This window comes from Rattus rattus, chromosome 5 (genome assembly GCF_011064425.1).
Source record: "Rattus rattus isolate New Zealand chromosome 5, Rrattus_CSIRO_v1, whole genome shotgun sequence".
Lineage (NCBI taxonomy): Eukaryota > Metazoa > Chordata > Mammalia > Rodentia > Muridae > Rattus > Rattus rattus.
In genome coordinates this window covers 110,407,333-110,421,239 of record NC_046158.1, presented here as the reverse complement: position 1 = coordinate 110,421,239, position 13,907 = coordinate 110,407,333, and the positions used below count along the sequence as shown (strand labels likewise).

The following is a 13,907-nucleotide window of genomic DNA, read 5'->3' as shown; positions in this document are numbered from 1 at the left end:
TTGCCAGCCCAAGAGATCAGGAAAGCACTCTACACTGTAACACCTCCACCCGCACCCCAGCAGGAATCTGACATAGCAAAGAGGCCAGCCCATGACAACTCTCAGAACTCAAGATGGTTTCCCACTGTCGAAGGAAAATCAAAGGACAGACAGGGCTCAAAACAGACACACCATTTATTAGGAAACAAAAATGTCTTCCAGAATTTACATTTGTTACACTCTAAAATCAAAAGTTGTGTGTTGCTTTGCCAAACCCTCAACCAGGTAAGAAATGTGAACACCCAAAATTTTCTCAGAATCCCAGAGTCAGAGGCTGCAACAACAACTGTTTGTTGTTTTGTTTTTTCTATTTTGTTTTTGAGACAGTGTCTCACTATATAGCTCTGGCTATCCAGAAATTCAATATGTAAACCAGGCTGGCTTCGAACTCACAAAGATCTGTTCGCCTCTGCCTTCCAAATTCTGGGATTAAAAGTGTGCACCACCATGCCTGGTCAAAGGCAACTCTCGAATCCCAAAGGGCAGGAGTTTAGTGTCACCTGGCCCTGAGTTCCCCGGTGCAGAGCCAGCCGCTCCTCCAAGAACTGGCTGCTGAAGCTGCCCAGGTCCCCGGCAGGGGGAACCCAGAGGAGTGCCTGCCTCCCAGGGTGTCCTGCACTAGGCCCCCCACACCCATGGCCCTAGTGGTCCCCAGCCCCATCAGTCACACCAAAGTACTCTTGGAGCTTGAACAGAGCCCGGAAGCGATGGGAAATGGTGTTCTTCTCAGCCTTCGGCATCTCTGCATACCTAATGGGAAAGAGAAGCCACTCAGGAAATAGGGAACCCAGATATTGGGAGGATAGGCACCCAACTGCCACCCTGGAGTCCAAATCTTTTTTTAATCCAATTTTTAAAAAGTTATTCTTCTGTCATATTACATCTCAACTGAAGTTTCCCCTCCCTTCTCTCCTCCCAGACCTTCCCCCATCCACCCCCAAATCCACTCTTCTTTCAGAAAGGGCAGGTCTCCCAGGGACATCAACCAAGCATGGCATATCAAGTTTCAGTAAGACGAGGCATATCCCCTTGTATTAAGGCTGGATGAGGCAACCCAGTAGGAGGAAAAGGATCCCCAAAGCAGGCAACAGGGTCAGAGGCGACCCCACCACTCCCACTGTTGGGATCCCACAAGAACACCAAGCTACACAACCATGATATATATGCAGAGACCCAGCTCAGACTCAGGCTACACAACCATGACATATATGCAGAGGCCTAGCTCAGACTCAGGCTACACAACCATGACATATATGCAGAGACCCAGCTCAGACTCAGGCTACACAACCATGACATATATGCAGAGACCCAGCTCAGATTCTAGCTACACAACCATGACATATATGCAAAGACCCAGCTCAGACTCAGGCTACACAACCATGACATATATGCAGAGACCCAGCTCAGATTCTAGCTACACAACTATGACATATATGCAGAGACCCAGCTCAGACTCAGGCTACACAACCATGACATATATGCAGAGACCTAGCTCAGACCCAGACAGAGTCTATGTGTGTTGCTACAGTTTCTGTGTGTCCCCGTGAACCCTGGTTATTGATTCTGTGTTTTTCCTTGTGGTATCCCTGTCCCCTCTGGCTCCTACAATCAATCCTTCCTCCCCTTCCTCCCCTTCCTCCCTAGGATTCCCTGCAATGGAGCCCAAATCTTAATGATTCTATTTGTGGGCTGGGGGTAGGAGTTCCCCTGAAGGTAAAAACTGTATGCAGAACCCATGAACAAGCAAAGAGCAGGCAGGCCCCAGCACACCATGTCTGAGCCCCAGCACACAGCCTTTCACCAGGACAAAGCTAGGAAAGCAGCCACAGACTACAGCTTATCAGCCCATTAAGTCATATAGTTTAAACCCTCCATAAGACAGACACCCACAGTAATGGGCTTGGAGAGAAGATGAAGTTGCTCTGCTGGGTCCGAGGTTCTGGGGACAAGATGAGGTAAGTGATGGAGCCTGGCAGATCAAACAGCAGCCTCAGAGCACTGTGAAGACACTGCCACAGAGGGGAGAGGTCACATCCTGCCTGTAGGCTTCAGAACTGGCTCACACCAGCTGTAACATCAGTCCCTGAGGTCCACAGTATCTTCTGACCTCTGGTCAGTATGCTCCTCTGGTGTACAGACATGCATGCATGCATACTGGCAAAACGCCCATGAACGTAAAATAAACAAACAGATAAGAATAAACTCAGTTCCTCTCTAACTAGATTCCAAGGGCTCTGTGACCATCCAGGCAGAGGAAACTCCTCACACCCAAGGAATGCCGAGCAGGGCTGCGGCAGTGTTCTTGGCCCTGTGAGGTGCTGGCAAGGGAGCCACGGTCTGGGAAGCTGGTCCTGTTATGGCTCTGTGTAAGTCCGCAGTCAATGTGAAGTGGTGAGAGCATGCTCTACTGTATGGGTCTCATGTGTCTACCTGGAGCTACAAAGGTGTGCATTTTCCCAGCCCAGATGGGGCTAGTGTCATCCCATAAAACCACAAGGCTAATACATCTCAATAGGCAGGGCCAGAGAATGGGAGTCAGCCGGCCACAAAACGGGAGCTGGGAGCAGAACCCAGCTATCTGTGTTGCCCGGCCATGGACTAGGTAACCTGCATTCCTGTGTGCACTCCAGTGCAAACAGGTCAGCTGGAAGAGAAGTCTGCATGACCTATGTACACGTGACTGCACACAGGCAACAGACCCAAGCCTATGAACCGGAGAAGAAATTTGGGCTTCTTACGTTTGCTCATATCCATCAGGCTGAAAGCAGGGATCCCAGCCGAAGTCCCGGCTACCTCGAGGCATCACAATCTGTCCCTGGAAAAGGGAAGGAAGGTGTAACTGGATGTGCTGGACTAGAGTGCATTTCTCTAGTTTGTGAATCTGAATGAACCTCAATTACTCAAAGTGTAGTTCAAAGGAGCCAGAGTGCCTATAAATTCGTCAGACACATCAGTAAGGTGTGGAGCAGTAACTGGGCGATATGGGGCAAGCCTGTAATCAGAGCACTCGGGAAGCTGAAGCAGGAGGATTGCTCAATTACCAGGCCAGTCAGGACTACATAGCAAGATTTTATCTTAAAAAAATCAGAAGCCAAGCATGATGGCACACACCTTTAATCCAAGCACTCAGAAGGCAGGAAGATTCTTGTGAGTTCAAGGCCAGCCTGGTCCACAAAGTGAGTCCTGGACAGCTAGGGCTACACAAAGAAACCCTATCTCAAAAAAAATCAAAAAGCCCAAGATGGCAGGAGGCAGAGGCAGGTGGCTTTCTATGAGTTCAAGGTTAGCCTGGTTTACACAGTGAGAACGTGCATAGAACCAATGCCACAAAGGACAGCAACCCGAGGTTGTCCCCAAGGACCACTGACAGCTCACATTAGCTGTAACTCCAGCTCTAGGGGATGGGATACCTCTGGCCTCCTTAGGCACCTGCTCTCATGTGCACATAACCACAAGCAGACAGACAGACAGACAGACAGACACACACACACACACCCCCCTGCACACAGTTAAAAGAAAAAAAGATTGCTTTGTGTTCTCTCTGTGCTTTCTTTTGTTAATACTATTCAGAATTTTAACCTAACAGAGTAATACAAACCGGAAGGCAGACGGGGCACTGGCCTGACTAGCTCTACTGGTGGTTTGGTGGACCCCAAGAAAAGTGACTACACCTGAGGTTTGATAGGCAGCATTGGGGGTGGCTGAATGGCCTCTGGCCAAGTGAGCGTAAGTGAGGGACTGAAATGCTGGCTCAGTGGTTGGACATCTGCACAGCAGGCAAAGGCTCCACCTCCACACCACAAAACTTTACAATTCTGTGTTAACGAAAACGCTCACAAAGAGCCCCGTGGTGGTGGCACACACCTCTCAGCCCAGTACTCAGGAGTCAGAGGCAGACGGCTCTCAGGTGAAGGCCAGCCTGGTCTACAGAGTGAGTTCTAGGACACCCAGGGTTATAGAGAAACCCTGTCCATAAAAACCAAAATAAATAAACAAATTGGAAAGGCTGGGAGACAATCAAGATTAGCTGTAGGCCAGGCATGGGGCACACATCTACTTGGGAGGCTGAAGTGGTCTCTGAGTTTGAGGCCAGATTATCTACATAGTGAGTTCCGGGACATCAAGACTTACGTAATACAGACCTTCCTCAAAGCAAAAATGGGGGTAGCAGGGGATGAGAGTATTGCAGAGTGGTCAAAATGGCACAGAACTACCCTCCCCACTGGGAGGTAAGAGGAATAGGCTCTGAAGTTCAAGGTCCACCTCGGCCACACAAGTTCAAGGCCAACCTCAAACACCTGAGATTCTATCTCAAAAACCTGAGTGGGGAGGAGACAGGCCCTGGCAGAGGAACAAGGCAGTCTCAAGTCTCAGCAGCTGGCCAGTAGCTTTGGGGTTTTTTTTTTTGTTTTTGTTTTTTTTCTCAGAGCTGGGGACCGAACCCAGGGCCTTGTGCACCACTGAGCTAAATCCCCAACCCGTAGCTTTGGTTTTGAGAGCCGTTCCTCCCGTTTATGCATCTGCATCTTACTGGGACCTACAATGGCATGATCTAAATATATAAGGTTAGGGGTCAAATAGATCTGGGGACTAATGTGGTGTTCAGGTTTGTCTCACAGCAAGCATAGTACACAAAAGCCACTGCTAACTCTAGTGTCTTCTTGTTTTGTTCCTGAAGATCATGAGCCACGTGCTTAAGCCACAGCCTCCTGTGGTGACCTGCACAGCTGTTCAGGTGGGTACTCACCGGGGTCTTGCCTCTGAACAGGAGCACTGGCTGGCTGGGGTCCCCAGTGCTGAGAGCGAATGTGCAGAGTGCATAGGCTGACTTGTCTTCAAAGCCGGCCAGGAGCTGGTAGAGACCTGCAGGCACATAGTGAGGCTCAGTGAATCCACACTGTCTAGTCCCTGCCCTTACCGCAGAAACTCAGGGGTGTGGATGGATTCTCCAAACTGCATTGTGTTGGGACCCTGAAAAGGCTGCATTCTGGGCCTCAATGGGGAGCTGGAGCCTTTCTTCAGGCTCTGAAACAAACTAAAACAAGGTTCTTTGTGGAGATCGGGGTCTTGAGTAGCCCAACTTGGCCTTGAAGTCACTTTGTAGCCCAGGCTGTATTGGAACATAAGATCCTCTGCCACAACCCTGTAAATGCTGGGATAGCAAGTACACAACATGGCATTTGGATTACACGGCACTAGGGAAGGGATCCCTAGAACTTTATACATGCCAGGCAAGTATTCTGACAACAGAGCTTCCTCCCACGCCTTTGTTGTTGAACCAGGGTCTCAGGTAGTCCAGGCTAGCCTTTAACGTATCATATGGCTGAGGATGACCTATAGTTCAGAGTTACAGCTCTGAGGATACAGCCTTAGATTACCGTGCCTGGCTCTATTTTTGTTTAAGAAAAAAAAGTCTTGCTTTGTAGCCCAGTCTGAAATGTGAGATGCTCCCTAGTACTGAAACATGCCTCTATATTTTGCTATCATAAGATTGTTCCAAAAAAACAAAATGGTTTTATTTTTAAGAATTTGTTTTTATGTATATAGGTGTTTTGGTTGTTTATGTGTGCACTGGTGTCCATTGGCGTCCACAGAGGCCAGAAGAAGATGCCAGGCTGTCTAGAACTAAAGTTATAGGCAGTTGTAAGCAGCCTTGTAAGTTCTGGGAACCGAACCCAGGTCCTCTGCAAGAGCAACAAGTACACTTAACCACTGAGCCATCTCTCCAGCCTGCTTTTGTTGTTTTTTTTGTTTTTTTTGTTTTATTTTGTTTAAATTGTAAGACATTAGGATGCCCCACTGTGGGCCACTTTGGCAAATACCCCTGAGTGAGAAGACATAGATCCATGGACCTAGAAGAGGCAGCTCCCTCCCTGAAGGCATGGCTGGGCCATGACTGAAGCAAAGGACCACAAGCAGGCGTAATGTCAAGTCCCTTGATAGCCAGCCCCGACTAAAGCCCCTTTGTCCCTCCAATTAAAGCGTTTACCACCTCCCCTCTATCTCAGTGCTTCTGGAGCACAGGGAAAGAATGAGCTACAGGCTACCAGTGTACAAACGGAGAAGGAAGTGGAGGCTGATGGCTGGGCCAAATGCAACTGATTACTTAGTGGGGACTACACCCAAACTCAGCCCCAAAAGATCCCTGGGATGGAACAACGGGGATACGTACCTTCAGGCTTCAGCTTCTGCAGAAACCATTTTCTGCAAAAGACAGAACAGAGAGTCAGGTACAAAGAGCAGGATCTCCTATCGACTGCTCTGCCCTACATCCAACAGGGATTGGATCCCCAGACGTAAGAGAATGAAAAGGCATGTCTCAAGTCAAAACTAAGAAAATAACACAAGTCTGGGGGTATAGCTCAGCAGTGTAGGAAAGGAGACAAGAGGGAAGGGCAGGGGGCTAGAGGGGAGCCAGGGAAACTGAAGGAAAGGGAAGAGAAAGAGAGAAAATGTATCTAATAAAAGAAGAACAATGGAGCCAGCAGGCAGCACAGAGGAGGCTCAACATGCAAAGGAAGGCAAGATCCTCCACGGCAACTAGGAAACACCTAGGCTGAAGCAGGAAGACTACCACAAGCGCTGGGCAAACCTGGGCAAGTTTCGGGCCAGACTGGGCTAGAGTGAGGCATGCTCTCAAGAAAACAAACTAAAGCCAAATCAAGGAAGCAAGTGGTAACACTTCACATTCCCTAAACTGCAAAATACCAGAGGCACAGTGGTGCTGGTGGGACGGTGGAGCACGCAGACTACGTTACGTGCGTGCGCTGTAGCTCTGACAAAACAGGCAGTAAGCAGTCTTTATTGTAAGTCTTACTGTTTATTTTCCCAAAACAGGATGTCAGCTCATCTCTGAAATGAGCAGACACCACTTTTTTTTTTTAGATTTTTTTTTAATTTATTTTATGTATTTGAGTACAATGTTGTTGTCTTGACACACCAGAAGAGTGCATGGGATCCCCTTACAGATGGTTGTGAGCCACCATGTGGTTGCTGGGATTTGAACTCTGGACCTCTGGAAGAGCAGTCAGTGCTCTTAACCACTGAGCCATCTCTGCAGCCCCAGACACCACTTTTTAATCTCACTTACATAACCACATTCTCATAATTAAAGAAAACTCTATTGCTCTGATTGCTTGGTTTATGATACTCTCATGTAGCCTAGACTGGCCTATAACTCTCTATGTAGCCCAGGATGACCCAAAACTTTTGACTTACTTGTCCCTAATCTTGCAAGTGCTGGAATTTTAGGCATGCACTACCATGCAGGCTCAGCAGGTGAGTAATGCAGGGCTAAGGGCTGAACTCAGAGCTTTACTACACAACAAAGGCAAGCACTACCAACCGAGATACATCCTCAGCCACCTCTGATACCCTTTATTATTTTGTATATACGTTGGTGTTTTGCCTACACATATGTATATGCACCACATGTGTACCTGGTGTGTGCAGAGGCAGAAATGGATGTTGAGGAAGCTTCAGGTGGTTGTGAGCTGCCATGTGGGTGATGGAAATTAAACCCAAGTCCTTTACAAGAGCAGCCAATGCTCCTAACAGCTGAAGCATCTCTCCAGCCCCTCTTTAAGATTTACTTATGTGTGTGTGTGTGTGTGCATGTGTACATGTGTATGTGGTTGCATGTGCACACAAATGTACAGATGCCTGTGGAGGCCAGCAAAGGGTGCTGCATCCCTTGGCGCTGGAGTTACAGGAGCGTGTAAGCTGGATGTGGACGCTGGACTCCAGTCCTCAGGACTGACCAACGGGCACTCCTCAAGACTGAGGTATCCCTCCAGGCCCCTGTCTCTGATATTCTTTGAGACAGAGTCTCACTGTGCAGCTCTAGCTGGCTCAGAACGCACTATGCAAACCAGGCTGGCCTCAACCTCAGACAGCTGCCTGTCTCTTGCCTCCTGGGATTAAAGGTGTGCACCAATACACAGTGCTCTTTTCTTCTTTGTTTGTTTTTTCCCCACCCCACCCCCTTATTTTCTTGTTTTTAAGATTTATGTCATATTTAAATTGTGTGTGTGTGTGACAGCGAGCGAGCGAGCGAGCGAGAGAGAGAGAGAGAGAGAGAGAGAGAGAGAGAGAGAGAGAGAAGGGGGGAAGGAGGAAGGGGGGGTGATACAGGTGGCCCAAGAAAGCCAGAAGCATGAGATTCCTTCCAGAAGGTGATTTAGGGCTAAGAATCACACCTGGGTCCAGCGGAGGACCAGCAAGAACTCCCAACCACTGAGCCACTTCTCCAGCCCTATCTTTGGTCATCTCAATTCTTCCTCGGTGGTGATGTCAAGACAGTGAATGGCCCATAATGTCAGCTAACTAATCATCTTACTATTCTGGGACTTTGGTGGATGGGCTGCTACAGGGGTGTCATAGTTAGGGTTTTACTGCTGTGAACAGACACCATGACCAAGGCAAGACTTATAAGGGACAATATTTAATTGGAGCTGGCTTACACGTTCACAGGTTCAGTCCAGGCGGGAACATGGCAGCATCCAGGCAGGCATGGTACTGGAGAAGCTGAGAGTTCTACAAATTCACCTGAAGGTTGCTAGTGGAAGACTGACTTCCAGGCAGCTAAGGTGAGGGTCTTAAGCCCACGCCCACAGTGGCACACCTACTCCAACAGGGCCACACCTCCTAACAGTACCAGTCCCCGGGGCCAAGCCTATACAAACCATCACAAGGGGTAGAGGTGATTGTAGGAGTACTCACATGTAGGGGCCAGGCAGTCCCCCAAGTGCATTAAAGCACAGACAGGTGTCCTCCACCAGAACAGGGCCCTGCACCTGTAACATAAAGATGGCCCTGAGTCACGTAGGCTGGGGCCTAGCCCACAGCTACATGAGGGTGAGATCTGCAGCTATAGGTCCATCAAGAGCCATACAACTCAGCTTTCCCTGTCTTCAGTTTAGAGGTATGGGCGTCAGAGCACTGGACAGATAAAACTGTGTTCAACAAAGAACAGTGAAGGGCTGGAAATCAGCTAGGGAGGTTGACTCCATAATGTGCTCCCCCCAGTTCTGTGTGAGTGCAAGGGTGTGGGGGTGGCTAGGTGGAAGGAAAACGTATGGTTGGAATGTATGGATGTAAGAATCAGAAGGGTGAGAGCTGGAACAGGCAGTGTTCCAAGCAACCACTGAAGCAGCCTAGCTGGACAAGCCACAACTATTTTATTCTCTGCCGGTTCCCACAAAGCACAGGCCCCAGGAGCCACAGGAAGGCAGGATGGGGGTGGGGGGTCCACAAATGCTACCTACCTGGCGAGCTGCCTCCTGACACTTCTGTATGGAAATTTCATCCGGTTCTCCCTGATACTCAGGCACTTATCAGGAAAACAGACAGACAGATGTACACAGTCAGGACACAGGAAGACAGACAAATCAAACCACTTTTTAAAATGAACAAAACAGAAACATACGGTCAATTTTCTGCGCCACCAAAGTGCATGGAAACTTATCTCCTAGAATCTGAATGACCTGTTCCAAAATGAAAGACATTTGTCACACCATTTGCTAACAATTCCCCATTTCCCGGTTACTGTATGAGGTGTCACCCACCTGTCTCATCAGGTATGGGTCCTGTCAGTCCTCTAAAGCTTATGAAGTTGAACCCATAAAGCCTCACCTCAACTTTCAGGGGCCCACTGAATTAGCATGCCTTTTTACCCCATCCTTTCCAACCTCTGGTTTTGTTTTTTCTCTGCTTACCCTTTTATCTAGAATACTTTTTCCCCTTCAGTACTCTAAAAAGGCACTTGGCCTCCTAGCCCCAAATTCTCTACCAAGGCTTAGCAAGAATAGCCAACAGCAAAGAAAGCTGCTCTGTGCTTTCACTAACCCCCTAGTTGACATTCACCGCTTTCCAGCTTAGAATAGCAAGCCAGGCTGGACCAGCAGTTCCCACGACTGATCCTTCTTCAACTGTGTAGCCTTGGCTGGCCTGGAACTCACTGTACCGCAAGCACTCCACCTGCAGTTCACAGTATAGCATTGGCTGGCCTGGACAATTTCCTGCCTTCACTATTCACCCCTCAACTCAGTACTAGTATTACAGGAAAGCGCCAGCCCCCTAGCTTCCCAGTGACTTTTCACCCTGTTGAAATCAGGGGCCAGAGTGGTGTGAGCCACCAGGTATGCGTAGCTACTGTTTTGAGAATTATAACGTAATATAGTTTATTTTCTTAGTATTTCTGTGGTGCTAGGCATGCACTTTATCACTTTGCCCCTCACCCCACCCCAACACACACACATACACACACAATGTGCATGTATGCACACACGTTTTATGAGACCAGCTTTCACTATGTAACTCAAGGGCCTCCTATTTCAGCTTCCAGAATGCTAAAATTAGAAGCATGTACCACCATGTCCCCCTTTTTGTACATTAGACTATTATTTCTATTTCGATAGGAAAATTGTATGTTCCAGGCCAGCCAAGGCTATATCCTTCCTATCTTAGAAGGAAAGAAGTGGGGCTGGACAGATAGCTCAGTGGTTAAGAGCACTGACTGCTCTTCCAGAGGTCCTGAGCTCTAATCCCAGCAACCACATTGTGGCTCATAACCATCTGTAATGGGATCCAATGTTCTCTTCTGGTGTCCTCTTCTGAGGACAACTACAGTGTACTCGTATATAATAAATAAATCTTTAAAAGGAAAGGATTCACTGCATTCACAGGCCTGAAAGCCTGAGCTTGTCAAGCAAGCCAAGGTGTAAGAAGAGACCCAACTCCTCAGAGTTATCCTCTGACCTCATGCCCCTCCCCCCCCCACACACAATTAAAATACATTGTTTTTAAGGCAGAGAGGTGGAAGGAAACTTCTGAGTATCCAGTCAGGTGAGTATGGCAACTCACACCTGTCATTCCAAATCCTGTTCCCAGACAGGTTAAAGGGAGAAGATTAGAAGTTCAAGGTCAACTCAGCTACAGAGTCCCAATTTCAAAAAACTGGGGAGGGGATACAAGGGGCTAGAAAGATGGCTCAGTGGTTAGGGGCATCTCTTGCTCTTGCAGAGGACCCTAATTTGGTTCCTAACACCCACAGTATGGCTCACAACAATCTGTAACTCCAGGCTCAGTGAATCCAATGCCCTCTCCTGGTCTCCACACATGCATGCGGTACACAGACATATGAAAACTCAGTAACTTTTTAACTGGGGATGTTGTGCTGCGCTGTGATGACAGCTCAATGGGAAGAGTGCTTGCAACACAAGCACAGTGACCTGAGTTCTGGTCCCCTGCACCACATAAAACTCTGGGGCAGTCATGCTACCTGTAACCTCAGTACAGAAGAGGCAGAGGCAGAGACAGACGGATTGCTTGAGCTCACTACACCACCAAATAGCACACCCTGGGTTTACTGAAACTCTGCCATAAGAGAATACAGAGGAAGACACTCATTGGCAATCTGTAAGTCCTGGGTTAGATCCAAGTTAAATAAATCTCTGGGTCTTTGTTCTAAAAGTTGTAGCATGTAAAGTTTTGACAAACTTGTCACAGTTTTCTTTTGTTAACCTGCCTTTTGTTATACTGTGGTCACGATTCTTATGAGGTATTACACATCTCAGAATATGGAAAGTGCCCAAGGGTAGATGGATCATAGCGGGGTGTGAATTACTCAGTTTGGATCAACCCCCACCCACCCACACAAACACACACGCTGCCTTTACTTTTGAGGAGGGGAGGTGTCTGAACTCACGTTTGAAATCTAGGGGGGTAAGGGGTGATCTATCTCTGTCCCAGATGCCACTATTCCGGCTTCCATAGCCCACTGACTTTACCAGCTCATCTAAAAACATGTGAGGTGGAGCACGCGTGCAGACCCAGAATTCGGAAAACAGAGAATCCTGACTACACAGCAGGGTCATGCTAGCCAGGACCACACGAGCCGTTATCTCAAAAATAATAATTATATAAAAAAAATTCTCTGACCCTCAAGGAGTCACACTCCACGGTCAAACACCTCAAGCTCAGTCCTTCAACACAGCCAGGGGCTAATCCACATTTCCCGAGGATCCAACTCCCGATGTTTCCCTAGTGAGGAAAGCTCAGCAACCCAATCTCCACCCGCCTTCGAGACAGTTCCCATCCCCACAACACCTCCTCCAGCTTCTTTGCGTTTCCCGTCACAAACACTATCTTCTTCCCAACCAAAGACGAGGCCATTGCAAGCGCGGGTTACGGTCCAGAATGCCCAGAAACGCTTTGCCGGGAAGGCACTTCCGGCTGGAGGCGGAAGTAGGTAGCTCGGTTTCCGGCCCTGTCTGAAACCTGAAGCTCGCCTAAGGCCGCGGCTGTCTTCAACCCGGAGGTGGAAGCCGCTGCAGACGACCAATCACTGCGACTGCTGCCTGAGCCTCTAGGGACGCGCGCAGTGGGTGGAGAGGTCTCTCAGCGCGCGGATCCTCTGCTACAACCCTCGGAGAGCCAAGAAGCCGCACCCTGACCAATTGCAGACCCGTGTCGGGTGTGGTGTGCGCCCCTCGGAAACCTCAAACTTTGTCAACAAAGACTATCTTCTAGACAGGGCTCGAAGCCTGAGTGTCTATCCTAACTTCACTGTGTACTTAAAACAGCACGACCAAGCCATCCGTTACCTGTTAGCCTAGTGTTTCCACTCCTTTTCACTTGCCCAGTTAACCCTATCCCTTCTCCATTCCTTCTCAGTATCTGCATTGGGAATATAACAAGGAAGATTGGAGTGACCCTATTAGCCCTACCCTGTGTGTGCATGAGCCGGCTAAAGCAAGAAGAGGGCGTCACATCCCTTAGAACTAGAGTTACCGGTGTTTTTGAGCTGCCTGGTGTGGATATTGGGAACCGAACTTAGGTTCTCTGAAAGTTGTAAGCTCAAGCTGCAGAGAGGGCTCAGCGGTTAAAGTGCACTGACTGCTCTTCCAGAGTTGTGTTCCCAGCACCCATATGATGGCTTTCAGTTGTCTGTCACTCTAGTTCCTGGAAATATATTGCCCTCTTCTGGTCTCCGAAGGCACCAGGCATATATAATGAATGCAGTGCACACACGTGCAGCTAAACATTCATACATATAAAAACAAATCTTTTTTAAAAAAAGTACGGGGTACTAGCTAGAAATGGTGGCCACTTGTAATCCCAGCACTGAGACTAAAGCAGGAAGATTACAGGGATGTAGCTTGATGGTAGAACATTTGCATAGTATGGCCAAGGTCCTGGGCTTGGACCCCGGAATCACACAAATCACACACACAGTGGAATCCTAATCAAGCCTGGTTGTTTAGCTTAGTGTTATTGACCTCTTATAGCCTTGGGTATTGTTATATAGATGCAACTTAGGGATTTATAGAACTTAGGCAAGCACTGGGCCACATACCCAGCCCACTAATGAATTTTTCTTAAACTCTACAACTGTCGTCACAGAGCTTATATTCTCCACAAATCTTTACTCAGTGACCTTAATATTGTGTGTCACGCAATTTGGAAGCTTTACTGTATACTGTGTCTTTTGGAGATAGTTTGCCCTTCTCTGCCCCTCAGTGGTGTTATTTTTTGAGGACTTGTGGTTCATTAGAGTTCATTAGGGAAAGGCTGGGTGGAGGGCATGGCCCTTCCTGCATGGCGCATAAAGTTAAAGGGAAATTCAGAAAGAAGAGGTAGAGGAGGTTTTTAAAGCAAAGGTGACTTCTTGGATGTCATGTCTCAGCTCCAGTCTCTCCCTAGGGGGAGCTTGTCACGGATTTGGATATAAGCACTGACAGATACCATGTAGTGGGCAGTTAAGTCAATGATCCTCAGATCCTACATCCCGAGAGGTTGGGTTCCTAGAACCCAGGTTAGGGCGGTGAAGGATTGAAGAATAGACAGACACACACACAACGAAGCTG

General features: G+C 48.3%; 1 protein-coding gene across 1 annotated transcript; it reads right to left on the bottom strand.

Annotated features, from left to right (window-relative positions):
• Window positions 1-156: 156 nt before the first annotated feature.
• Itpa (inosine triphosphatase) lies at window positions 157-12,285 on the bottom strand. Its single transcript, XM_032904221.1, has 8 exons — window positions 12,148-12,285; window positions 9,467-9,524; window positions 9,306-9,370; window positions 8,761-8,834; window positions 6,212-6,243; window positions 4,787-4,902; window positions 2,778-2,854; window positions 157-789 (listed from the first exon to the last, which is right to left on the bottom strand). The coding sequence occupies exons 1-8, from the start codon at window positions 12,211-12,213 to the stop codon at window positions 681-683; spliced, it is 597 nt and encodes a 198-aa protein (XP_032760112.1). The 5' UTR covers window positions 12,214-12,285; the 3' UTR covers window positions 157-680.
• Between the last annotated feature and the right edge of the window lie 1,622 nt (window positions 12,286-13,907).

What these genes read in the sequence shown, in the direction of transcription:
- Itpa (XM_032904221.1), bottom strand. Translation starts at nt 12,213, where the DNA reads ATGGCCTCGTCTTTGGTTGGGAAGAAGATAGTGTTTGTGACGGGAAAC. An exon ending in ACGCAAAGAAGCTGGAGGAG is followed by an intron (nt 9,525 to 12,147) that starts GTGTTGTGGGGA and finishes ATTTTGGAACAG; the next exon opens with GTCATTCAGATTCTAGGAGA. An exon ending in GTCAGGAGGCAGCTCGCCAG is followed by an intron (nt 8,835 to 9,305) that starts GTAGGTAGCATT and finishes TTTATGTTACAG; the next exon opens with GTGCAGGGCCCTGTTCTGGT.